Source organism: Mytilus californianus, unplaced genomic scaffold (genome assembly GCF_021869535.1).
Source record: "Mytilus californianus isolate M0D057914Y unplaced genomic scaffold, xbMytCali1.0.p SCAF_4, whole genome shotgun sequence".
Lineage (NCBI taxonomy): Eukaryota > Metazoa > Mollusca > Bivalvia > Mytilida > Mytilidae > Mytilus > Mytilus californianus.
Genome location: NW_026262690.1, coordinates 20,523,800 through 20,550,807, shown reverse-complemented (window position 1 = coordinate 20,550,807; position 27,008 = coordinate 20,523,800). Strand labels below are relative to the sequence as shown.

Here is a 27,008-nt window from a genome sequence, read left to right as displayed (position 1 = left end):
ATAAACAATGTACCTTGTTTGTAAAAAAGTGTCTACACAAAGACATTAGAAATTATATGTTGCCAGAATACTATTAACCTAACTGACAGGCTTATTACTGTGGAGAATTTTGAAGAAAATACAATTATGTTCAACAAATAAAATCAATCTGACTGTGACAGAAGGCTGATTACACCTGGGAGTAACATCAAAGTGACATCAACACAGGTAGTCACAAATTTAATTACAGGTGTAAATTCCTTATTTCACAGGTCAGAAAGTGATGTTTTAAAGATCAAGAGATTAATCTACTTCTGCTTGGTTACAAAGTACATTCTTACAATTTATCTAGATTTGGAATCTGTAATTTGTGGGTAAAAACAAACAATTGCTTGTGTTTTAGTTTCATTTACAAGTATCATGGGATTTTCACTAATGTCATTTATTTACGAGATGAAGTTAAATGCATGTCATCTTTCCCATGGGTTAATACATCGTTTTATTTCAAGAATGAAAATAGCAATGAAGAAAATAGAACTGGATATCTACATTGTAATATATATATATAGATGTACATTCTATTTGTATAGTTTTCATAATTGAATAATGCAGCATTAATTTCAAACTACATTTATAGTAATTATGTATTTAAAGAACATCTCTAAGTAACAATGTGAAAAGATACATACTCCTTAATACCCATTAAAAGACCGAACACTGAAATCAGACAGTATATGTAAACCCACAAATTCCACAAAACAAAACAGCCAGCCCATGTAACCAATCAGTTACCACAGACCAAAACAACCAGCACATGTAACAGATCAGGTAAACAAGTCAATAGACAGCACATGTAACTGATCAGGTAAACAAGTCAACAGACAGCATATGTAACTGATCAGGTAAACAAGTCAATAGACAGCACATGTAACAGATCAGGTAAACAAGTCAACAGACAGCACATGTAACTGATCAGGTAAACAAGTCAACAGACAGCACATGTAACTGATCAGGTAAACAAGACAACAGACAGCACATGTAACAGATCAGGTAAACAAGTCAACAAACAGCACATGTAACTGATCAGGTAAACAAGTCAACAGACAGCATATGTAACTGATCAGGTAAACAAGTCAACAGACAGCACATGTAACAGATCAGGTAAACAAGTCAACAGACAGCACATGTAACTGATCAGGTAAACAAGTCAACAGACAGCACATGTAACTGATCAGGTAAACAAGTCAACAGACAGCACATGTAACAGATCAGGTAAACAAGTCAACAGACAGCACATGTAACAGATCAGGTAAACAAGTCAACAGACAGCACATGTAACTGATCAGGTAAACAAGTCAACAGACAGCACATGTAACTGATCAGGTAAACAAGTCAACAAACAGCACATGTAACCAATCAGACAAACAAGTCAACAGACAGCACATGTAACCGATCAGGTAAACAAGTCAACAGACAGCACATGTAACCAACCAGGTAAACAAGTCAACAGACAGCACATGTAACCAACCAGGTAAACAAGTCAACAGACAGCACATGTAACCAACCAGGTAAACAAGTCAACAGCCAGCACATGTAACCAATCAGACAAACAAGTCAACAGACAGCACATGTAACCAATCAGACAAACAAGTCAACAGGCAGCACATGTAACCAATCAGACAAACAAGTCAACAGACAGCACATGTAACCAACCAGGTACTATGGATTCACTTATTTTTGTGAATACAACTTTTTGTGTATTAAAGAAAAATCATATTTTCATTGATATTTGAATTTAATGGTCTGCAATCAAGCCCATAGAAAATGTATACCTGTACCAACAAAATCCATCAAAATTGGTATCCCACAAATAATAACAAAATCCACAGTACCACAAATCAAAACAGCCACCACATTAAACCTATCAGTTATCACAGACAAAAATGGCCAGCACATTATGTTAACAAGTCAACAGCCAGCACATGTAACATATCAGGTATCACAAACAAAAATGGCCAGCACATTATGTAAACAAGTCAACAGCCAGCACATGTGACCTATCAGGTATCACAGACAAACACAGCCAGCCCATGTAACCTATCAGGTATCACAGACAAAAACGACCAGCACATCATGTAAACAAGTCAACAGCCAGCACATGTAACGTATCAGGTATCACAGACAAAAACGACCAACACATCATGTAAACAAGTCAACAGCCAGCACATGTAACCTATCAGGCATCACAGACAAAAACTGCCAGCTCATCATGTAAACAAGTCAACAGCCAGCACATGTAACCCATCATGTAAACAAGTCAACAGCCAGCACATGTAACATATCATGTAAACAAGTCAACAGCCAGCACATGTTACCAATCATGTAAACAAGTCAACAGCCAGCACATGTAACCCATCAAGTAAACAAGTCAACAGCCAGCACTTGTTACCTATCATGTCAACAAGTCAATAACCAGCACAAGGAACCCATCATGAAAACAAGTCAACAGCCAGCACATGTAACCTATCAAGCTCTTGTTAAGAAACTCTTATTATATCCCTAAAAATTCTTTTGAAAAAGTAAGAGACTGATTTTCAATCCATGATAGCTCAAAATCTATACTAGTATTTGATAAAAAAATGTTTTCATTGAGCACAAAGATTACAACTTTATAGCTAACATTGGAGCCTTCGTTTAGTGCATCTGTTTCTAGAAGCAGTGTTCAAATTGTAAAGGGTTTATATCAAGTAATAAAATTAATTTTTCAAAAAACATACCTCAATACAACCACAAAATATATGATTCAACTTAACTTCCTTGTTTGTTAGCACTTTCACTTTAAAACTATATCTATTATTAAAATTATAAAACCTTGAAAACAAATCAGATATACTGACTGATAGAACAATTCATTAACTTCAAAGGTTAATTGTGTACTGTAAAGTTCAAGCTGCCAACATTTACTTCCAGACTTTTATCCCAACTGCAATAAAATCTAAGAAAAGTCGATAATAAAAATTTATTTTAAGAGAGGAAAAATATTTCTCATCTGGGTATAGCCAATTACATGCAGTAATTAGATCTGATTGACTGTGTAATCTGTAAAGGACAAAATAAATTGGACAAAAATAGAAAAAAATCCTCAGTTAAGTGTTTTAAGGGAGCAGGACCAATTCATTCATTTTTACAGAAATGTAATCATAACTTAATATAACCAGTAAACCATCTTTTAAAGGGAGTGATTCTGGAATACAGCTGAGATGGGTGACACAGTATGAATCTATACATAAAGCCAAAAAAAATATATAGTTCTTTCCAGAAGTGAGTGCCTTCTGGAAGAAAAAAATATGGTGGGTATATAAAATATGGTGGGTATATAGATAAAATGATTTAATTTTGAAAAAAACATTTCACATAAATTAATTGATTGATTAATTGTTGGTGCTTAGAGTATTGGCTATATTATGGTGGTGACAGTTTTTATTGGGGTTTGAACACAACCTCAGTGTTGACAGGCTAGTGATACAGTAGATGAACTTCTTAGACCACTCGGCCAGACTGAGGCCCCTATTTTAAATAGAATATACAGGGAAATGTTCTGGACTTTATAAATTCTTACTGTAAACAAAATGGATTTAAAACAATGCTTAGCAAAATATGTCCTTAATATGTATAAGGGTAAGCATTAAAATTTAGGAAGGGTAGTGATCAGTCAGAAATAAGAATTATAATTTTTTGGGGCCTTACATAACTGTTACATGTAAAAACACTAAAGGGACCATAATAATAAATAGTAACACTGATAGAAACATCTTGAGTAGTTCTGTGGGATATATGTGTAACACTAATAGAAACATCTTGAGTATAAGTTCTGAGGTATATATGTGTAACACTGATAGAAACATCTTGAGTATAAGTTCTGAGGGATATATGTGTAACACTGATAGAAACATCTTGAGTAGTTCTGTGGGATATATGTGTAACACTAAGTGAAACAGCTTGAGTAGTTCTGTGGGATATATGTGTAACACTGATAGAAACATCTTGAGTATAAGTTCTGAGGGATATATGTGTAACACTAATAGAAACATCTTGAGTATAAGTTCTGAGGGATATATGTGTAACACTAATAGAAACATCTTGAGTATAAGTTCTGAGGGATATATGTGTAACACTAATAGAAACATCTTGAGTATAAGTTCTGAGGGATATATGTGTAACACTAATAGAAACATCTTGAGTATAAGTTCTGAGGGATATATGTGTAACACTAATAGAAACATCTTGAGTAGTTCTGTGGGATATATGTGTAACACTGATAGAAACATCTTGAGTAGTTCTGAGGGATATATGTGTAACACTGATAGAAACATCTTGAGTATAAGTTCTGAGGGATATATGTGTAACACTGATAGAAACATCTTGAGTAGTTCTGAGGGATATATGTGTAACACTGATAGAAACATCTTGAGTAGTTCTGAGGGATATATGTGTAACACTGATAGAAACATCTTGAGTAGTTCTGTGGGATATATGTGTAACACTGATAGAAACATCTTGAGTAGTTCTGAGGGATATATGTGTAACACTAATAGAAACATCTTGAGTATAAGTTCTGAGGGATATATGTGTAACACTGATAGAAACATCTTGAGTAGTTCTGTGGGATATATGTATCTATTTGTATCTACTGTTGGGAGAATAGAAACATCTTGAGTAGTTCTGAGGGATATATGTATCTATTTGTATCTACTGTTGGGAGAAATCATTTTTACAATGGATTATAACATTCAATTGTCCATTTTATGACTATTTTATTGCCCAGTTTGACAATCTCATAAAACTTTATGGTCACCTCCATACTGTAAACATCTGAGGGTTTATTTCAGGTCAATTTTGTGGATGTACACATATCTATGTTGAATCAAACCCAGTGACATCAAAATGTCAAAACAATGTTGGTTAGCCTTTTGAAGATTGGACACTAACCAAGGTTATCTTCGTTTTTGTCAATGACTTAAGCATACCTGATCCAATATCAACAATACTCTCTGAAATATATCCGTTAGTATATTTAATTTTGAAAACCAAGATTGTACAATGTTTATAGTCTGTACACTTAGATACAACATGTATTGAAATTCCTATCCCCTTCCTCCGACATTCTCTCTTAGTGACTTAAACCCCTGTTTAAACTTTTAAATCTTTTGTAAAAGACCTTTAAGTAAAAAGTTGTGTTTGTTCAATTGACAAGATCAAAGCCTATTAAATTAGATGCCAATCAAAAGAGAAATGATAACACACAAATATTTCCTACAAGATATGTTAGTATGAATTGAGTGTTTATTGATAACTGATCTGGTCTGTAAGGGGAGGGGCGTGGGGGTGGGGGGGGGGGGGCATCGTATGAATTGAGATTCAGTGTTTATTGATAACTGATCTGGTCTGTAGGGGGTGTATCTTTCAAGTTGATGATGCAATACAATTACAGATTTTCTTTTTCTTTATCAACTTAGTCATCCTGAATGACCTTATGTAAGGGTCAACAATTATGTTGCACAATTTATTAATTGTAACTAGATAACTTGCAGAATGGCAATTAAGCATGACCAATAATTGATTGGGGCAAAGAACCTATAGAAGTGATAAACAGCCAAATGCTGTAATGAGTTCTTTGATGTATGAACTATAAAAAATCCTGCACACGACTGCATCATAATCCAAAAAGCTTTCTAAAACCAGTGGCAAAACATTAAAAAAATATCCAAAGATAATATCTTTCAGGTAGAAATATCAAACAGATTTATTAAATAATGATTTCTGTGGTTCACATTAATGTTGTCAAAATGTACACAGAAATTCATTTTCAATTACCACAGCCTTTGAGCAGCCAATAAAACGCATGGGTCCCTTTGGAATTGTAACATAATTGGTCAGTCAGAGGTTATAACATAAGGGGAAACCAGCTGGAGATTTTCGGGTACAAAACAATTTAATTAATGCAGATTCATAGCCTAATCATTCCAATCCACTGGATCCCTTCATTATTCTTTTGTCCTAATATGATACTATGACAGAATTTTTGTCAATTAGACTAATAAAAACTCAATGTTTGCATATTGAAATCAACATAAAAACAGAATGAAATGACATTTTTCTGATTAATTTTTTATTCCCATTTTTTGTATAGTAATACAGGATTCAGGGAGGGCAATAAGGGGCACAGTAAACCGACAAAGCACATTTTGAACCATCTGCATATTTTCATTGTTAGCTATTTCCTTAAAGGGGCATTAGCTGTCAAATTTATGTTCACCGATTGGACTCAAATTCTCATATTTGATTTATAACATACTAAAACGTATATCCAAATTACAAAAAGTCTGAAATAAACAATTAACAATGCATGGACTCGATAATATATATCAGCATTTCGTGTATATTTTAGTCTAGACACCATCTAATTAATCATCGAGATGACCTCCGATAACTGATGACGGTCACATAACCCGATATAAACATAAACATAACTATAAATAGATAGCGACCTCGTGCAATTGGACTTTTCTTGGTCTCTTTGATTTCATGTTATAGGCTAAAAAAATAAGTTAATCATCGTTTTTACCTGTTTAAGAATGATTTTTTGTCAATCGAATCAGTCAACGAAATGGTTCATCCTTGTTTCACTTTCAATGTTGACATTCTTTTCCTTTTAAAGGCTGAACACAACTAATACATGCGTAACCAATCTCTAGTTAATGGGTTAAATTGAAGTTCACATGAATACGGATTCAATGAGGTTGAATAATTCACTTGCAAGTGAATAATTCATCAGCGATGTTTCTTAGCTTATTTTGACAAAATTGAACCAAACTGGCTGCTAAAAGCAAATTATTATTTCACTATTTCACTTTCATTAATGATTGAACAAAAAAAAATCATATTCTAATTTTTTTTATATCTCGTAGCTAATGCCCCTTTACATGCTTTAAGTTATGTTATACAGTTGATAAATAGCATGCAAAATCAATTAAAACAAAAACTGGGAATAGATAAACTTTCTTTTAATTTGAATAAATTATAAAACCTATCAATTATTAAATTTTCAAATATTTATATTTTCCAACAACATGCCATATATGAGCATTATTGCACATGTGTTTTTTTTGTTTTATTAAGTACCATGAGCACTGTATTATAAAAAAAGAAACAAAAATCATGTATAAATTTCAATTTAGAGGAAATCACCAAACCAACTTTGAATAATACATTTTGAATATAAATTAGGATGTGACATTAATGTTCTAAGCAAAGGCTGAAATTAAAGAATTAAAGATACAAAAATGTATAACCAATATGACAGAATAAAGCCAGATATTGAACACAGACCGAACAGAACAGTCAAGTAATGAAACAACTAACAATCAGTTTCTCATATGTACTTATTTAAACTGATGTACTAAAGTAACATAGCAACTTTAGAAAGAATCTTTTTTCTTGTTTCATGGTTGAAAGAAAAATAAATGTATTCTTTGGTTAACCTGTCAGCGGAAATGACTTATAACTGCCGAGGAACATTGCCTAAGCATTCTTTAGACCAAGATCATACCAACCCAAGCCTCATTAAAACCTGCAAGAATTAACAGGCTTGTCAGAGTCAAGTGCTACATTCATTTTTCAAACCTGAAGCTTTTCATACGTTGGAAACAGTTCCTTATCATCTTACTGGCATAAACAATCCATCTTCTGCCTTCTATAAATCAAGAACCATGTTCAAGAGTCTTTTCTAAAATTCTAAACACAAATGTAAACATTTCATTCATTTTGTTTATGTGTGTTTTGTGATAATAAATCTTCAGAAAATTTCATGTTTTTAAATAGGGGACAAACAAAAAAAGTTTTGAAGGGCCATTTATTTCAGCTTCTAAACCTCCCTAAATATAAAATGTTTGTCATGTTGTTCAGTGATCTGAAATCTCCATTAATGAACAATCTAGTCTCCAAATAGCTGTTAACTTAGTTCATATTTTGCTGCTGCAAAGGCAGCTGGCTAATAGACCATAATCAATCAGGGCACACCCCATGCACTTTCTGTTTTAAGTCATATACCAGCATGTTTATCAATGTTATAAAGTTATCATTTCCTTTTGGAGAACATGACTTTGTATCAAAAAAAATTGAAGAATTTTATGAATTTCCATTTTTGTAATATTTCTTTTACCTAACCCACAGGTTCATTAACTTTGAAACATCTGGTGTCAAAAGGACAAACAGGCAATTTCTTTTAATCCTTCCTAGAGCAATTTACCTACCAAGTTAAAATCCCTTAAATATGATATAGATGGCCACCAAACACCCTTCTCTTTGTACCTACTAATTTTAAAGTCTTAAGTATCTGTAGGTTTCATTGGGTTTTAGATAGATCAAAGTAAAGATTATACATGTCGCTGAATAATAATTTACCTATCTGCTGTTGCTCGGTTACCAAGTTTAATTCGATTTAGCGTTGATTTTTACTGATCCCTTTGGAATCCAACAGACAATGATCAACACACATGGATAATTTTTATACTCAATTGAAATTCAAAGATAAATAGAGGTCTGGAAAAAATCTTCAAAGCTTGCATAATAGGTAAATACAGAGTTTGCACTTTACAAAGCCCGGCATAAGTCTCATAAAAATCCCTGGTGCATGTTTCCCCACCCTTATCTCTTTATTTATCAAGTGATTTATGCCTTTATGTTGAATGTCTGGCTCTTGATTTTTCATCCTCTATCTATTGGCCCTTTAAGGACCAGTGTGAGCTACTGCCATCCCATGTCATCTCTTGTTTGGTTATTTTTTTAAAAATCATATACTGTGGAATCATTATTATTCTTTGGATACCAATTTTCGTTGATTTCATGGCAAAGGTAAACCACGAAATTAAATGTTCAATGAAGTAGGCTTGTATGCAGACCTCGGCAAAACCACGAAATTAAATATCCACGAACATACAAGTTTTCCTGTATCCACGAAAATTGGTACCCACGAAAATAAATGAATCCACAGTAGTTAATTGTAGCCAAAATTTATCACTATTATTCTGAAATGACCTTTCGAGTTAATTATCATATGTTCCAAGTTCTTGGGCTGCTAGTTTAAAGACAGAAAATATTGCATATATTCATCCCTCTCAAAATCCTTGCACTCAAAGAGTTTTCCTTGGACTAACAGGCACAACCAATGCTTAAATACAAGTAATATGTTGCGGTTTCTGCTACATGGTTTTCCAGGTATAAAAGCTATAGTCTGGTTTGATAAGTCTTAATGTAGTGTTTCTTGACAGCAGTTAACAGAACTTGTCATCAAAGAATGACACATGAGAAAACATACAATGATACAACATAAAATTACCAAATTAAGAATCATTAAAAAATATTCAGCCAAAATAGGAATACACTGTTACTTCAAAGCTTTTTAAATCAGTTGAAGTTTTTTTGAAGTGACATATCAGAAATATTTATGTTTTCAATTAAGTTTAGGTCACAAATTGTACTCTATAATCACATATTAACTCTAGTTAATACTGACAATCTGACGTTTGTGTCAACATTGGGTTAAAGTTAAACTTTCTTAGCGATACTCAGACAAATTATTTCTAAACTTTCAAGTAAGATTTACAATATTAAATACACTAAAAACATAAAAAATCTGACACTTTTATTTGAGAGGGTTAGATCATACTGGAAGTTCTATAAAAATTTGATTTACTGGGTAACTGGATTTACGATTGAGTAATATTATTTAATCTTGTAGGAGACTTAAAAATGTTCTGTCAACTTTTTTAGACTCCCGTCCAATTGAGCAAATATAATTCAACTGTGTCTGTTAAACTTAATGTTCTGTCAGTAAATCCACAAGTCGGAACTGATCACTGATTCCCATATTACCAAATAAACCCAGATTACCACACTTCTAATCTGAAACATTAATATCAATGTTATAATCACAAGAGTGCACACCCTGAAATGTCTCGCCTTCTTTACTAACCATTGATTTTATGTTGATAGTCCTAAATACAAAGCTTTACTACAAGTAACACATAAACTTAACATGATCCAAGAAAATGAGGTCAAGGTCAGATAAACCAAACGAGAAATACATGTACACCTTACAATCAATCAATAAACCAAACATAGTTGACATATTGCTTATTGTTTCTAAGAAACAGTCTTAAACAAGAAAACTTAACATTGACCAATGAACCATGAAAATGAGGTCAAGGTCAGATGAACCATGCCAGACAGACATGTACACCTTACAATCAATTTTGGCATTAAATATAGTTGACCTATTGCTTATAGTATCTAAGAAACAAACTTAACCATGAAAACTTAACATTGACCAATGAACCATGAAAATGAGGTCAAGGTCAGATGATACCTGCCAGACAGACATATACATCTTACAATCCTTCCATACATCAAATATAGTTGATCTATTGCTTATAGTTGAAGAAAAACAGACCAAAACACAAAAACTTAACACTGAGAAATGAACCGTGAAAATGATGTCAAGGTCAAATAAAACCTGTGAGACTGACATGTACATCATAAAATATTTCCATACACCATTTATAGTTGACCGATTGCATATAGTATTAGAAAAAAAGACCAAAACTCAAAAACTTAACTTTGACCACTGAACCATGAAAATGAGGTCAAGGTCAGATGACACCTACCAGTTGGACATGTACACCTTACAATCATTCCATATACCAAATATAGTAGACCTACTGCTTACAGTATCTGATATATGGACTTGACCACGAAAACTTAACCTTGTTCACTGATCCATGAAATGAGGTTGAGGTCAAATGAAAATTGTCTGATGGGCATCAGGACCTTGCAAGGTACGCACATACCAAATATAATTATCCTATTACTCATAATAAGAAAGAAATTAACATTACAAAAAATGCTGACGTTTTTTTCAAGTAGTCACTGAACCATGAAAATGAGGTCAAGGACAATGGACATATGACAGACGGAAACTTCGTAACATAAGGCATCTATATACAAAGTATGAAGCATCCAGGTCTTCTAGCTTCTAAAATATAAAGCTTTTAAGAAGTTAGCTAACGCCGCCACCGCCGGATCACTATCCCTATGTCGAGCTTTCTGCAACAAAAATCGCAGGCTCGACAAAAATTGTATTGATTATTTCTACACGAAAAGACAGAGCAAAGCAAATTTGAGTATTCTGGAAAAGCTTAGTTAGCTCACACTTAGATCTTCCATGGCCATTATAAAAGGTTTAATGTCCTCTTGAGTTCACCATAGCTACAGTTCTGCATGGTTCTGAGGATGTTTTCATTAACTGTGATCCACCAAAAATAATTTCAATGTTGTTTGCTCCTTCAAAGAGGGAGACAATATGGACACATAATGAAGAAGGAAATATGATTCAAAACCACAGGGTAACAATGGATCTTGCTTAGGAAAATCCAAACACTGAACTTGGTAGGATGTTTTCTGGATGTCATCTCTTGTGTATGTTTTTGTTACTTGATAAGGAACCACTTTAATTTAAATGGAATGGTCAAATGTATACCCCCACTCAGGCAGTAGGACAATCACATGATATAATACAAGGACTTTGTTAATTTATCCATACATAACTTTTGTTACATATAGTCCTCAGCTTCCGTATTATGAAATGATTTTGATATTGCAGTTTTCAAATCTGAGAGCTTAAAATACTTCCTGTTTGAATCTACTTTGAATTTTTCTTATTCCAAAAAAAAGGTAAAGAGAGTATTTCTCATGATAAATATCTGTTTATTAATATATCAATTTTTTAGTTCACAAGGAAACAAATTTTTTTTTTTAAAGAAACACTAGTATGTTTCAATATTCCAAGATTCTATATTTCTAGATAATAAATAAAGTCAAAAACGTCAGTTATAAAACTGTTATTTAAATGTTACTAACCCCTATTGCAGTTTATATCATATTAATAAACATTGCTGTTTTATTTGAAATACATATTTTAAACTTTTCAATATTTTGCCTGTATTTTCAATAAAATCTACTTGAAATACACTTTATTTCAATAATTTCAATTAAATTACATCAAAATGTTTATAGAAAGATCTTTTAATTCGTCATAACATCTATTCAAAATAAAAATAATGACAATGGCTGCATTCTTTTGCACGCTATCATTGCACCATGGAAACTTTGCAGTTGGGAGCTATTTAAGCAAGCATAGATTCATGCAATCAAAACATTAAATTCCCATAAATTGCAATCAATGATTTATAATATTGGGTAATAATCTTATTTCATTGTCCCTCAAACAGCAAATAAAACATGAGACTGTTAAACTTCCTATCTGGCACCTGTCGACATGACTGTAAAACGCTTGCATCAAAAACATAATCACCCTTTTATTATTCAAATTTTTATATTTTTGTTGATTTTTTGTACAAGTATAAAGTTGAGATAATTTTCGAAGAATTATTATTTGATATGAAAGGGTAATCATACATCAATATATATATTTTTAGATGTAAGATGTATACTTAATAAATATTAAGTATTTAAAGTGCCAAAGTTCACTTCCTCTATGCATTCCTAATAAAGCTGTACATTCATTGTTTTGATGGTATCTGAGATACTAAGTCTGGTAAGGATGCACTTTCTGAATGAAGGACTAACAGATGTCATTGGACCATATCTGTCATTTGCTTTGATAAAAACTTTACAATTTCTACTTTCAACCACCTGCGCTACCTTACTATTCAACCTTGAAAGAAATTAATAGACTTCAATGAATCAACTGTTTCAATTGTGACAACCCAATGAATAGACAAGTATCTGATTTCTCTGTAAATTCCAACAGAGACATGCCCAAAGCTAATCAAAATTATCATCATTTTTATATCATTTAAAATTTGTCATGGTCTACCATGTAATTATCATATTTTAACATAGAACCAAATCATTAGGTTTTGTAAGAGACAGACACATAGGCTCTCAGACATAAGCTGAGGAGACATTACATTCTCATGTGAAAGTTACACACATGAGCTCTCATAAGCTGAGGAGACATTACATTCTCATGTGAAAGTTAAACACATGAGGTCTCATAAGTTGAGGAGACATTACATTCTCATGTGAAAGTTACACACATGAGCTCTCATAAGCTGAGGCGACATTACATTCTCATACATGAGCTCTCATAAGCTGTGAAGAAACATTTCATTCTCATGTGAAACATAGATACTCTATTTCCAACATGTTAGCTCACAATGGTCCATCTTTTATCCAAATTGGTTCCCTTTCATAGCCCTTTCCTTTTATATTTGGCCGTAAGGACTTTCTTTTATTTTCCTCTTTCGTAAGTGTATTTTCTTCTACCTGAGGACCTACATTTTTTTTCCAGCATTAACTACACTACCTTTTTCATCTGACTATAATCTCAAAAAAATTTAAAACATTTTATTTTAATACTTATCAATGTAATGAGAACTAATTAAGTGAGACGTGGTTAATTAAGTGTCACATCACAACAGCATCCCCTTTATGAAAATATGCTTGCAGGATTGGACCAGTAAAAATATAATGATCTGTTCACATGATTCTAAAGAAAGGATTAAAAATTTATGATCTTTCCTTTCAATGTCACCTTGAAAATACTTAATGTCTGTTGAATTTCTTTAATTGTTATAATGTTTACAGTAAAATATCCTCTTTAACTTTGGACGATGCAATAAATAATCTTAATTTTAGTTTTAAGTATCTTGAAAACCTGAACAAAATTTTGAAATAATTTGCTGCTGTTTTCCACTCAGAGGAAATCATATCTGAACATCACTTATTGCTCATAAATCAGACGAAAATTTGACCACTCAGTCTTCAAACTTCAAATGAACTATAAACTGTGTGACTTTTTATAGCCTGACAATTTGTCTTAGTATCATATTTTGTTAGGTATAAATCTTAAACCTTAATCATGTGTAAGCTCCCATCATGGGCGATTACCAGCACTGAAATTTGAACCATATCTTTTTCATTTTTTACAATAATTCATCAGTTTGAATTAAGATCTTCATAATATCTCAGAGATGTAGCTTATGAAAAGAAAATAGTAAATTGAAGAGTTTCATTTTGATTTTATTGTATGAATTTAATGTCCAACTGGTTGTAATATATTAAAAATGTCATCTTAACAATGAAACATTTTAAAAATTGTAAAAAAATTGCAAAGTGGTGCATTTGATAAAATCACTAAGATAATATAAAACAGCACACTTTTTGATTGCATTTGATGAGGACAGACAGGATTATGCAATAGAAACAAAGGGAAAATAAGTCCATAAGTAATAAGATAGGATCAAGATAACACCATTCTTGTCAGTGGGTGTATTTTGTATAAAATCCAGTCCATATAACATGTAAAGATCAATAGACTAAGAATAGCATGTAAAACCTGTATGTTTTATCCACATAACAAAGGTACTATTGTGTTACACTTAAAACCTTTTGTTTTGTTTTTTTAACTTTTATAGGCACTTCGTTTTGTCTTGATGCAGAATTACATTTTTGATATCAAGATAGCAAATTCATTTGCAAAAATTTCCCCATCTTTTCTTTCTAAAAAGAGAGTATCATGTGTATTCCAGCAACTAAAAAAGTATTCCTAATTTTCTGAAAATACATTTTTTTTTACGCTTCAGCTGAAAATTAACAAGGAGGATTTTTTGCAGATTGAATATTCATTTTCGTCTGTTGATACATGTACAAATGCTAATTTTTTTGAAAATTTATCATCACTTTTGCACCCAGCTGTTTCTTGTGGTGCAGAATATTCATTTTCATCCTGTCTTCTGTGTAAGATTATTTATTTTCAGCTCTTACCAGGCCAGAATAACCATTATTTTTGTAAAATTCTCCTCCCAAAAAAAATGAAAAGGTTTGTCCCCTTAGCTTCCTCACTTTAAAAAGTGGAATAGCACATATATTTGTACCCTAAACCTCTAGGTTCTATAATGCAAGACAGATTGTTTAGAGAAATTTACATGAAATCCCTTTAATACATAAATCACCTATTCAAATTTAAGCCATACATAAGTCACCATTGAGCTAAAATTGGATAATAAATCCCTCTATTTCTAAATAGCCATAAATTATCCAAACATCCCAGATAAATGGATAAAAACAACAAAAGCCCACCCAAATACTGCTGATAACTTCTGGGGTCACTAGATTTTCAAACTAGACAATATTATCAAGTGTGCAGTATTTAATTATAAGAGATGAAAACAATTACATTATTGCCCAGTAAACTAGATTTATCAATTAGTGGACAGAGACAAAAGTGTTTGGAATTCTTTGTAATGGGTGTCATAAGTGCAAGGTTACAAGTTACCAAGGTCTCTCATTTTTGCATAAAAGGGTGTTAATGGTATAAAAATATTACTGATGCATCAGTACCAATCAATATGGAAAAATATCAAAGCATTTCCTATTCAATAATTTCGTCATTGTCACTTAATTGTATTAACAAAATTTTGCACTTTCCTCATAATACAAATGACCCAAACAAATGCTATTATAGTTACTCTTTTAGTAACCTGGGACCATTGATTACATATACACTATCTCACTAACTCCTGTTTACCTTGTAGATTTTACACTGATTGGAAATATATGGATTAAATAGATGCTCAGATAAATATCTCAGGAATTACAAAATTCAGTGTAGTTTTAGACATTTCATTAAACCACCTTCTTACATAAACAAAATCTGTTTTTGAAATCCACAAAGATATTTCATCAATCAATTTTGGGTGATTAACCTTTTCCACACTGCTGACAGAAGTGAACTGTAACTAATTTAAATTTATTTATGAAACTACCATCAAAGTTGAAACTTGAAAGGGGGCACCTGCCAAGTTTCTTTACTTTACATTAAGTAATGAATTTTGGGGCCATTGTTGAAAAGCAGTGGTTAAATTAGGCACATCCATCAATGTCTGACCTTCAGGCAATTAAGGTCAAAATGACCATCAAGTTCTATTATCTCTTATCAGTATATTGAAAGACTATTGATGTGTGAAAATGATGTATTTCTTCATTTTGATAACCTCCATCAAACATTTTATTGAGAGAGTTAAGAAATTAAAGTGACATTGTCAAACTGATTTTTTTGTATAAAAACTATCTGAAGTTCTGTAATGCATGTTTGCTGTTATAACCTCCTACTAAAGATGTCCAAAATATGGGTCAATTATTGAACTCCTAAATAATGAATGGAACAGACAATTTCATTTCTGATAAGAGTTTATTTTTACTGTTTAACAATGGAAAATAAAATGAAAGTCAAATTGTATTTCTAAAAATAAATAGCAGCCTAAAAAATGCTTTGAGTATTAATTGTATTTGTTTTGATAGAACATAGTATTGAGTAATCCCATGGCCCCTGTAAATTAACAAAGATAGGTGATTATCTACTGTTTATAGTAACACAAAGGAACTGTTACATCAGAGAGAAACAAACACCAAATCTATTTCATTATATATATCATACACTTTGTCTGTAAGTGTAAACAATGGAATTGTTTATTTTCATTTGTACATACATTCATATAGCTAGAGGTACTACTTGTTTGTCTACACAAAGAGAAACCTTAGAAAGTTTATCTGTAACATGTAAAAACATATGGGATCTACAAGTTACTACAACTATGTATGAATGTGTGACATGCATAGTCATTTATACATATACAAATTACTGGAGGGGTAAAAACCAATTAATGTTGCTATCAGCTAATTTGAAGCTACCAAACCAGTTTCTATTTCAAATCAGTTCTCTTAACTTTACATTTGATGCTATAAATGTTGGCCTTTTTTTAATACAGACTAGTACTGTATATATAAACTAAAACAAGCATTCAGATTTAATAAATTTTCATGTTGTTGGGTTTTTGTTCCACTGACATTTACAAAGCATTTCATTTATTTATATTAAAAACCAACTGTACATGTTCTGTTTCAATCTTGTGTAACTGAAAATCAGCATTAGAAGTTTGTAGTTTCTGACCAAGTTAATGTGTGTTCCGTATTCAGGAGTTTTTAAATGGGTGTAATTCTAGAAAACTGAACTGCCAATGGGAGTGAAGTGAAAAATTTAGGAAGATTTTATGCCAAAAATCATATAATTCACGGGAAATTTTTTTTTTGGTGATCAAAGGAGGGCTACGCCCTCTAAGCCCTCCTCTAGAAACGCCACTGGTATTCAAAAGCCACAATGCCCTTTCACAATATCAAAATTGTCATTTGTGATAGAGTTTTTCAAATTCAAGTCCTATGTTATTATCAAATCCAAGTCATATGTTATTAAAACTAGTGTTCATAATGGAAGATATTGTATTGTCTCCAATGCAAGGTATCTTCCTTCCACATATATGCAAATATAAGTTTACGATCCTGACTCAGCCACATCCTACACAAAACATGTCAGACCTAAATTTTCTTCTCTAAGAGACAAATCAAGCCATTATTCTTATGGAAGGTTTTATAATGACAACCAAAACAGTTTTGATTACTGGATAATAAAAGAAAATAACATAATCACTAAGAAAGAATCAGAATTCACATACAAACTAAATCATTTATATTACAGAATTCTGAAACAACTGAACTATTAATCCACAAGATCAAACCAATATACTTCCGAGTGCAATTACTGGTATAATCTTCACTTTATAACATATGTTCTTACATGTTCAAATCATCCTTTAAAGTTTCATTCCTGCTTACCAACTTTTATGCTCAATCTCAGATTATGAGCTAATTTGTCAACAGTATTTATTGATGAAATATATAAATGTGCAAAAGGAGTGCCATGTTTAGTTTAGTTCTAGACATATTTTTGAAACTAAAAGTTTGAATTTTTAGCAGAAATCAGAACTATCAGATACACTGTAAGAGAAATGGTGCTAATTTTGACAGCTAAAAAAAAAAAAAAGAAATAGGGGCCATATTGGGTAGGGCCTTATCGCACTTACTCCTTTCATGAAAATCAAAGCAAATCTAAATGATATTACTGTACAAATTTTGAAATGGTATACCAAATAAGCACTCATTATTTTTGTGCGCAATGAAGATACTTTTCTTTTGTAATCAGTGGCATTATCTTCAACAATCTTCCTCAGTTGATTTGCAAGGTCAAAGGTCCAGCTATTTTTTCTCTGTTATCTGATTTGTTATTGAGGAACAAACTAAAAACACCACAATATCCTCAACATAGAATTTCAAAACCATAAAAAGTGGTATCCATGGAAAATAAACCAAAGAAAGCTAGATATTTCCCAGCAACTTAACAAATAAATATTACTTACATTGAATATTAAGTGTAGCTTCTCGACTCTGTAGTGAAAATCCAGATGTAATGTTTGTAGCAATACACTGAAATGGTCCAGCATCTTCATCTCTGGTAACACGTAAAATACGAAGGTAACTCCCTTCCTGAAATCTTCTACTCGTATTAGTTACTGGTTTTCCACTTTGAATCCAGTCAAATATAATGTGTCTACGATTATTAACATCACACAAAAGAACGGTTTCCGTTCCTTCAACCACTGATTTGTCCTTTGGCGTTTGACTAAAGTAAAAAGTGTCTTGTGCATAACAAACTAATCCTGAAACAAAAACAAAATTTGTTCAAAACATAAATGAAGTTAAGAGTTCATTTATGAAATATCAAGTTAAATCATTTCACAGAAAAAAGAATGGGTCCACATGTTGGCTCCAAATCAATTTTTGCTCTCATAATAAATTTCTGTAGTCTACATTTTGACATTTTGTTAACTTATTATTTGTTAATAAGTAGGATGGATGGATCACTGTCTAACATCCAGTGACAATTATTACATACTGAACAGGAAGAGTACATTTTTATGTTATGTGAATATGAACCAAGATTTTTTCTAGACCATTATGCTTAGGTAGATTTTTAAAGTGCTTGTTCAGAGGTAAGAATCTGTAGTTAAGACATGTCACCCTACATGGACACTTGCAATTACGACTCTGTCTAAGCCTATCCGATTTTCCTTTTACTCCTAAATGCAGAGTACATCAGTGCCTAGAAGCAATAATTACAATTTTTCAAGTCTATGGTTCAATTCAGCTGTGTTTTCAAACTATTGACCCCCTGAACTTGATGTGAGCACTCTATCACAAGACCATTGAGACATTTGTTAATTAGTAGCTCTATCTACCTTGACATTTGAATGACCTTCTGATTCTGTTAATTTTTTTAACTTCTATTCCTACTTGAATTGGAATGGTTTGCAAACCATTGAACAGATATTTACTGGACCTACATGCTGAGCTAGTTTTTTAAATCGCTTGTTCACAAGATAAACTTGTTTGGAATTCTATGCGACTGTCATACAAGTGAAAGGTTAAGCTAGCTATAAAACAGAAGGAAATGTCTGTACCAAGTCAGGAATATGACAGTTGTTTTCCATTCTTTTGAAGTATTTGAGCTTTTGATTTTTCCTTGGAGTTCGTTATTTTTGTTATTTTACTTTATGTTACAGAAAAAAGTTAACTTCGGATAATCATTTTTGTTTTATTATCATGAAGACTTCTTCAATTTTGGCCAAAGCAATAATATGACTTCTAATATGAAACTCATATAAAGTAAGCAATATCAGATGGTGTAACTGTAAGTGGCGTCTTAAAGACCTACAGTCTATTTTGATTTGAGACCTCTGGGCCCAACAGAAACTGTAAGTGTATCCACAACTTTTTGTCCCATAAAGTTTACTGTTTTTGTAGAGCAAAATAGGTTTCACCTATCTTTTAATGATTTTTAGCTTTTTTCTAAACTTGCAAGCCCAATCATCAGTATTTTTTTTATAAATCTAAATACATGATTTTTTTACTTAGAAATTGGAAATGCGCTTTAGGTGGAAAGGTGAATTCTATTAGTTATGCTAATACCGTATCTTACAAAGTACAAAATAAAATCATAATGCATTTGTAAAATAAATTGGGATCACCTTCAATAGCTACCTTGGATATCAGAGATGAAAAAAGTTAAACAATCAATAATCTCATAGGCCCTATAATCCTAGGCTGTAGCAACTTGTGGAAAGGAAAAACATTTTATCAAAGAGCTAATGGCCATTAGGATGAGAGTGAAAAAATATGCAACAAATCATTTTCTCATTACTTAGATAACATATCAGTATATAACTTTCAAAAGAAAATTGAACATAAATTGTTAAGTATTATTTGAAAGTTTGTCCATCATGTTAATAGCATATAAAACCCAATTGTAATTAAAAGTACCAATAACTGGAGACTGACAACCCTTTTTTGTAAAACACATCTCTTGGTTGAAGGTATCTGAGGAAGTGGTACATCTAACTAAGTGCATAAAGTGGTTATCTTGGTTTTATGAAAGGTACATAACACACAGAATACACAAATATGCTTGGACCAAAGGTTCAAATTTTAAATTAAACTCGTCTCTTAGATTTTGGACAATAAGATGTTCACCACATGCAATCTAATAATCACACCAATAGTAAACTTTTAACATGCATTCAAAGGGAAAAAGTTGATTAAGCCACCAAGATTTAAATAAAGTTTTTATGTTGAACGTCTTTAATTCATTTTACCAGAAAATTTTCAAAAGAGTCTTTTATTTATTCTCTAAGCATCCCTTCTAAACTGCCTACCAATATCAACGAATCATTACAATTGTAATGAAACAGCACAATTAAGTTTTCAATGATGTAATTTCGGAAAAGAATATTTTATTCAAAACAAATGAGGCACTATGAAGTTAACATTTTCAACACAACATACTGACTTAGTCCTTTCAATTATATTTGATATGAAAAATTTCAACAAAATGCTGCAAGACCTTTACATTTTCAAATTAAAATCTAGAAAAGTGCAGGGACACATCCTGGACTTTTTAAACGGGTGTAATACAAGGAAACAGTTATATAACGGTGAACATACACCCACTGGTCCCCCTCTGAATCCGCCACTGAATAGTTCAATAAGGCATAAATATTGAAGGAATCAAACCATTGTCATTATGTTCAACACAATACTGATGGGATAATTACTTAGTTTTATTCTGTATACTTCAAAAATTTTAAAATCTGTAGCATATATAGATTATCATCAGAACATGCAGTCCGATGATATAAAACTTTTTTATATTTTTTTACTTTTGGATTGACAAACTTTTGGAATACAGTACAAAGATTATTCAATAAAATGTGTATCTTGCACATGGAAACTATACATGTATCATAAGTTGTTTGTTTTTTTAAAAGGGATGAGGGTTATTTCTTAATTTACTAAAGCACCAATTATTTAAATTGTTACACAACACAACCATAACACATGCAGTCACAATTTGTAATCAGTGAAATCAAATTAATACTCTGAAGACCAATATGGTTATCCATTTTATCTCTAGATATATCAGTTTGTTGTGTGTGCTATCAGAGTTTACTAAGTTGCTGGATTTATACCCCTACAGTGTGTGACATTCTTGTTTACAAAGTTTATCTTCCTGTTTGAATTCTACCCTATAATAACTTGCCCTGTCAGCAAGCCCTGCTTGATATCCATGTTATTATCACTTTAGAGTACTATTTGTCTATCACAGTCATACTTGACAGTTACACCATTGGTTTTATTAGTTTCTTAGTGTATCTAACAATGTTCTGACATCCTGATCTATAAGATACAATAATTACATCAATTCTTATTATGTACAACACTATAGCTACCAACCATTCTTTCTTTCTTTCATATCTCACATTAATTCCTTATTTCACTTTATTTTCAATTTTTAGGAAGGGGGAGGGGATAGTAAGAGAATGTAGAGCACTAACAAAAACAGTTCTACAGCTATTTGTGACACACGATTCTGTAGTCATGGTCATTTTTTCTGAACTATTGTAACAAAATGTTGTGAAAAAAGTTCAACAGTTATATATATACATGTATAGGGCCAAGGAAGGAGGTTCCTCTTCAGGCCAAGTAATACCAGTAGCAAGTTTATATTGGAAGACCAAAAAAGTATAGATAATACAAGATATTAATTTTCAAATAGAGGGTCAAGCTAAGGGGAAAGAGTTTTAAAAAAAAATCAGGGTATATCAATTCTAATAGACAGACCAATAGTTTAATCAAATCAAATAAAGTGTAAATAGCCGGCAATATTATACATATACAAGCATAATTAAAACAATAACACATGTACCTAAATGCCACATCAGCCCTTGATGAATTTATTCAATACTAGATGGTTTATAATTAATTTACTGTTATTGTATGTGTGTGGACCAACCAATATTTGTTTAAACACTGTCGACACTGCTAAACATAGCAGGTGATATATTTCACAAAGAACTTTATTTCTGTCCCATTTTTCATTCTTGACAAAATATTTCCAGATGCAAGTCTGGAATGAGTCACATTGCAGCTTTATTTCTTTAAATAAAGATTGTGTCTCAATGGATAAGTCTAAATACCACACATTTTTGATAAAGGCATATGTCAACAATTGACTTAGGTTACCAGGCTAAGCCATTGTAGTATCATGTCTTAATTCTCCTCACCATTTTACTAACCATGTTATACAAAAAAAAGATTTGATGGATATTTATTGAAATTGAATGATTTTTATTGTAAAAATTTGAACAAACAACATTTTATAAAATTTATATAAATTAACTGGTCTCAGATAAACCTAGGACATAATATAGTATAATAGTCCCAGGATAAACCTAATATTCTTTTACAAATATTTCTAGAAAATCTACTAAATGAAAAATAAATTACTATTAACAAAATTTTCACACTGTAATAATCAGAATATATATTTTTTAATGTTTATCTGGCAAATTAAGCACATATTTTTCTTGACATGGTTTATACATACACACAGTAAACTAGTTACAAAATACTCATAGTATTAGCTCCTGGAATATATTTTTAAAACATGCAAATGTTCTTCATATGTTACTCTTATTCAAAAAAAATCTTTGCAAAGCTATTAAGAAAACCAATAAAATATTTGTTCCTCAGGATCTTTTAAAACAACTTGCATCTGCATTCAATCAAAGTTTATCTAAAAACTAAAGGTATATCTATCCATAAATCATTCAATAATTTCTTAAAAATGTAATAGACACTGTTAATTAATTTAGGTCTTTTTCACAGTACAGGTTTTATGCAAATACCATGTTTAATCAAAGTTATCTTAATTTGTAAATATGCAAATAACATGTGCTGTATTATGTTTTATGATATCAAGGAATTGTATATTTAATGTATATTTTTAAATATACAATTCCTTGATGATATACATACTTTGTAAGCCTAGCTTCTTTAATTTTATTAGAGTAACAGTGAAACTGCTTAAAAGCAATTATTTTCAAAATAATTAAATAACATGATAAGAATTCAACTACAAAAAAATCCCATAGAGTGTTGCAATTGAAGCTTATTTTCTACAGTTTCTTTGTGAAATTTAAGTGGAAAGACAAATTTTATAATGTGCTAAATGTGGATTTAGGAAGTGTAAAAATCTTAGTATGACATTTAATAACACGACATTAATTACTTAAAAATACGACCTTAGGCAAGTGACATAGCTGTGAAGGGTAATTATTGTGATTATCTATTCTGTGTTATAAATTAGGAATATTTCACACCCCTTTCAAGGCGATAATCTAAATGCTATTAATTTTGGGGGCCTACAGAAAACACCCTGCTGAGACTAAAAGTCCTGACACCTCTAATAATTACACCATGTGCATGGGAATCTTTTAAACTCACATACAAATAAAATAAAGTCATTTTATAGTTAATTTTAGTAATATCAGAGTAAAACTGCATGATTGGTTAAATTAAACTGAAATATTTAACCATTAAATTGTTCAATGGATAGGCTAAAGGTTGTATTCAAAAGCTTTTAGACTTACCAATAAAACACAAAGTTATAAAACATATCCTTAAGATGAATTTGTAATCCATTGTTAACAAAAAAAAGTCACGTTTATGAGATACACATCGCACAATTTTATGTGCTATTTTAACATTAGCACAAACTTTAAATAACTGTCAAAATATTTGTTATCTTAGCCTCTGATCGACCGACTCACTCCACAAATTTCAGCAGCTGCGCATTCGCTAAATATAATCCAGAAACAGGGCGGTGATTATATAGCATTTCGCTCAGAGTGACATACGTTATTCAATATACATTCCAGCGGATGAGTATATATATGATAACAGATAAACCGGAGAATTAATAATAGGTTTAAACACGTTCGTATTAAATGTGTATTATTACATCAAACCGACACAAAGACATTTATAACTGTATATTTTGTTTGAAGTCGATGTTCTTCTAAATCATTGTCTCCAAGTTCACAACGGCATCAGTTATATGTTTGCCTTTTGCCTTTTCTTCAAATAATCTATAATTTGTAGGATTAAAAGCCTGAATACCCGGTTGTTTTTTTAACAGCTGAAGAGTAACGCTTGCCATGTGCTTTTGTTTACAGTATTTTTTAATTCTTTCGACCAATCAGAAAGATGACTACAACTGGACACGCCTACTGGACTCAATCAAAGTACAATAATACTGTTCACTCATAGGACTGTTGTTAAGAGAGGGTCTGTATGATGGGTTTTTTTTTCACCAATCTGGGTCTCAATATAAAAGTAAGGAGATGATGTATGATGGCCAATGAGAAAACTATCCACCAAAGTTAAAATAAATTGGATGTAAGCAGTTATAGGCAACCGTACGGCATTCAACAATGAGAAAAAACCCATACCGTATAGTCGGCTATAAAAGGGCCCGACATGAAAAATATGAAACAATTCAATTGAGAAAACTAACGGCATAATTTATAACAAAATAATTAACGAAAAACAAATATGACAGACATGAACCAACGACAACAACAGAACTACAGGCACATAAAGAGTGTTGCGGAGTTAAACATGTTTGTGAGCGCCGCGTCAACCCCACTAAACTTGGACAGTGGTGTAATAGTACAACATAAGAACAAACTACAACGATCAGTTGAAAAAGGCTTAACTCATCAGATCGATACAAAGCAGAAAACAGAAAACAAAAACAAAGACCAGACGTGGCAGGGTATTTATCCATCCCTCATCCCTAACAACAAAAAGAACACTAAGTACAGATCTGAGAGTACTCGCAGTTACTGAAAGCTATTTCAAAGCCAATAACAACTAATAAAAAAATCATGTATCTAAGACTAAAATAGCAAACAGTACACATCCAACATCCAATGGATTTAGTGTAAAGACGTCATCAACAGTCAGAGAAAAACATGACCTTGTGCAATGCCAAAATAAAGGTATCGACAGATTGTAGTACCGTTAAAGTGCATATGTGTATAACAAAACTATTTAGTGTAATTTTAATTTACTGATAACAAAATCAATATTTATACCAATAACAATATTCAAAGATCTAATTACAGTGTTGAATTGGTAACCTTTTAGAATAAGTTTATTTGAAAGAATTGATAAGTTTACTCGGATCGTATATAAATTTCCGGGCTCGGTAAACAACATCACCGTAAAATTTAGGATGTGCTATTCCGTCTGAAATAGGTTTTTTAAAAGGTACAGCCAAACTTGCAAACCAAATCTTTGTATCTATGGAAGACTGATTTAGTAAAGGTTTTAAGTAATTTGTGGTTACGAAATTCCTGACTTAATAATTTACCGGTAATACATAGATTACGCTCATTGAAATCCAAAACGTCACTACACGGGCATAACGAACTAGTTGTGATATATAAACACCGTAAGATGGTGCAAGAGAACATCACCGTCTAAAAAAGGAAAATTAACAATAGGGAAAAAAATCATCCCTTTTGTCGTGAATTTTTGTGTAGAGTTTCTGGTATAAACTGAAATGTCTAAATCTAGGAAAGGACACTTACTGCTGTTAATATTTGATTTATATAAGGTAAGTTATCTAGTGCCGAATCTGGATGGTTTTTTTATTTCTGTATTCTTTTAATGTTTAGGGCACTTTGCTTTATCTTTAAAGATTACGTTTATTCTGTAAAATTCTCATGGATTGTCTTGGCGTTGTCTGTCGTCTATCGACGTTAAAAGTTTTTAAATCTGATCCTCTGAAAAGGGGTTGTACGTTAATAAAAACTACATATTCGTGGAGTAAAATAAACTAGAGGCTCTAAAGAGCCTGTGTCGCTCACCTTGGCCTATGTGCATATTCAACAAAGGACACTCTCCAACATTGTAGACAAGAATAGAATTCATGACAAAAATCTGTTTTTGATCTTGTATTGCTGATCATTTAGCCTGTTTAGTTTCTCTCTATCTTCATTAGTTCAAAGTTTGCTCAAAACACAAAAGAGGATAAAAAAATCCTCATTTAAGGGCAATCACTCCTATAAAGAGTCACAGTCTACTTAACTATATCGGCCAAATTTTACTTGTTAGTAGATCTTGACTTGCTGATCATTTTTGTGATTTAAAGTGTATCTTTATCTATAATAATGTTCTATCATATATGACAAAACGCAAAAAAAAGGTGAAAATCATCTTTAAAGGGCAATAACTCCAATAAGGAGTCGTCTGACCATTTCCTCCTTATTGTCTTCATTGTAGATTTTTTTTTGCTGATTAATTTTGCCTAGCTAAGTTTCTAACTGTCTATTTTAGTATTAAGATATAAGGCAAAAAACGCATAAAATTGGTCAAAATCATAACCAAAGAGAAATAACTCTAATAAGGAGTCGATTGACGATTTCGACCATGTTGACCTATTTGTAGAACTTGTCTTGCTGATCTTATAAAGTTTCTCTGTATCTATTATAGTTTTTAAGATAGTAGGCAAAAATAAAAAAAATAGTAAAATTTGTCATTTAAGGGCAAAAAATCCTATTAGAAGTCATCTGACAGTTTTGACATATATG

The 27,008-nt window shown here is 31.7% G+C and overlaps 1 protein-coding gene across 1 annotated transcript in view; it reads right to left on the bottom strand.

Annotated features, from left to right (window-relative positions):
- Positions 1 to 24,165, bottom strand: part of LOC127737651 (inactive tyrosine-protein kinase 7-like) — a 109,634-nt gene extending 85,469 nt beyond the window's left edge. The window contains exons 1-2 of the mRNA XM_052248510.1: positions 24,000 to 24,165; positions 18,372 to 18,671 (exon numbers count right to left, since the gene is read on the bottom strand). Coding sequence (XP_052104470.1) covers positions 18,372 to 18,671; positions 24,000 to 24,051 — 352 coding nt within the window. The 5' untranslated portion in view covers positions 24,052 to 24,165. The remainder of the gene's footprint in view (positions 1 to 18,371; positions 18,672 to 23,999) is intronic.
- Between the last annotated feature and the right edge of the window lie 2,843 nt (positions 24,166 to 27,008).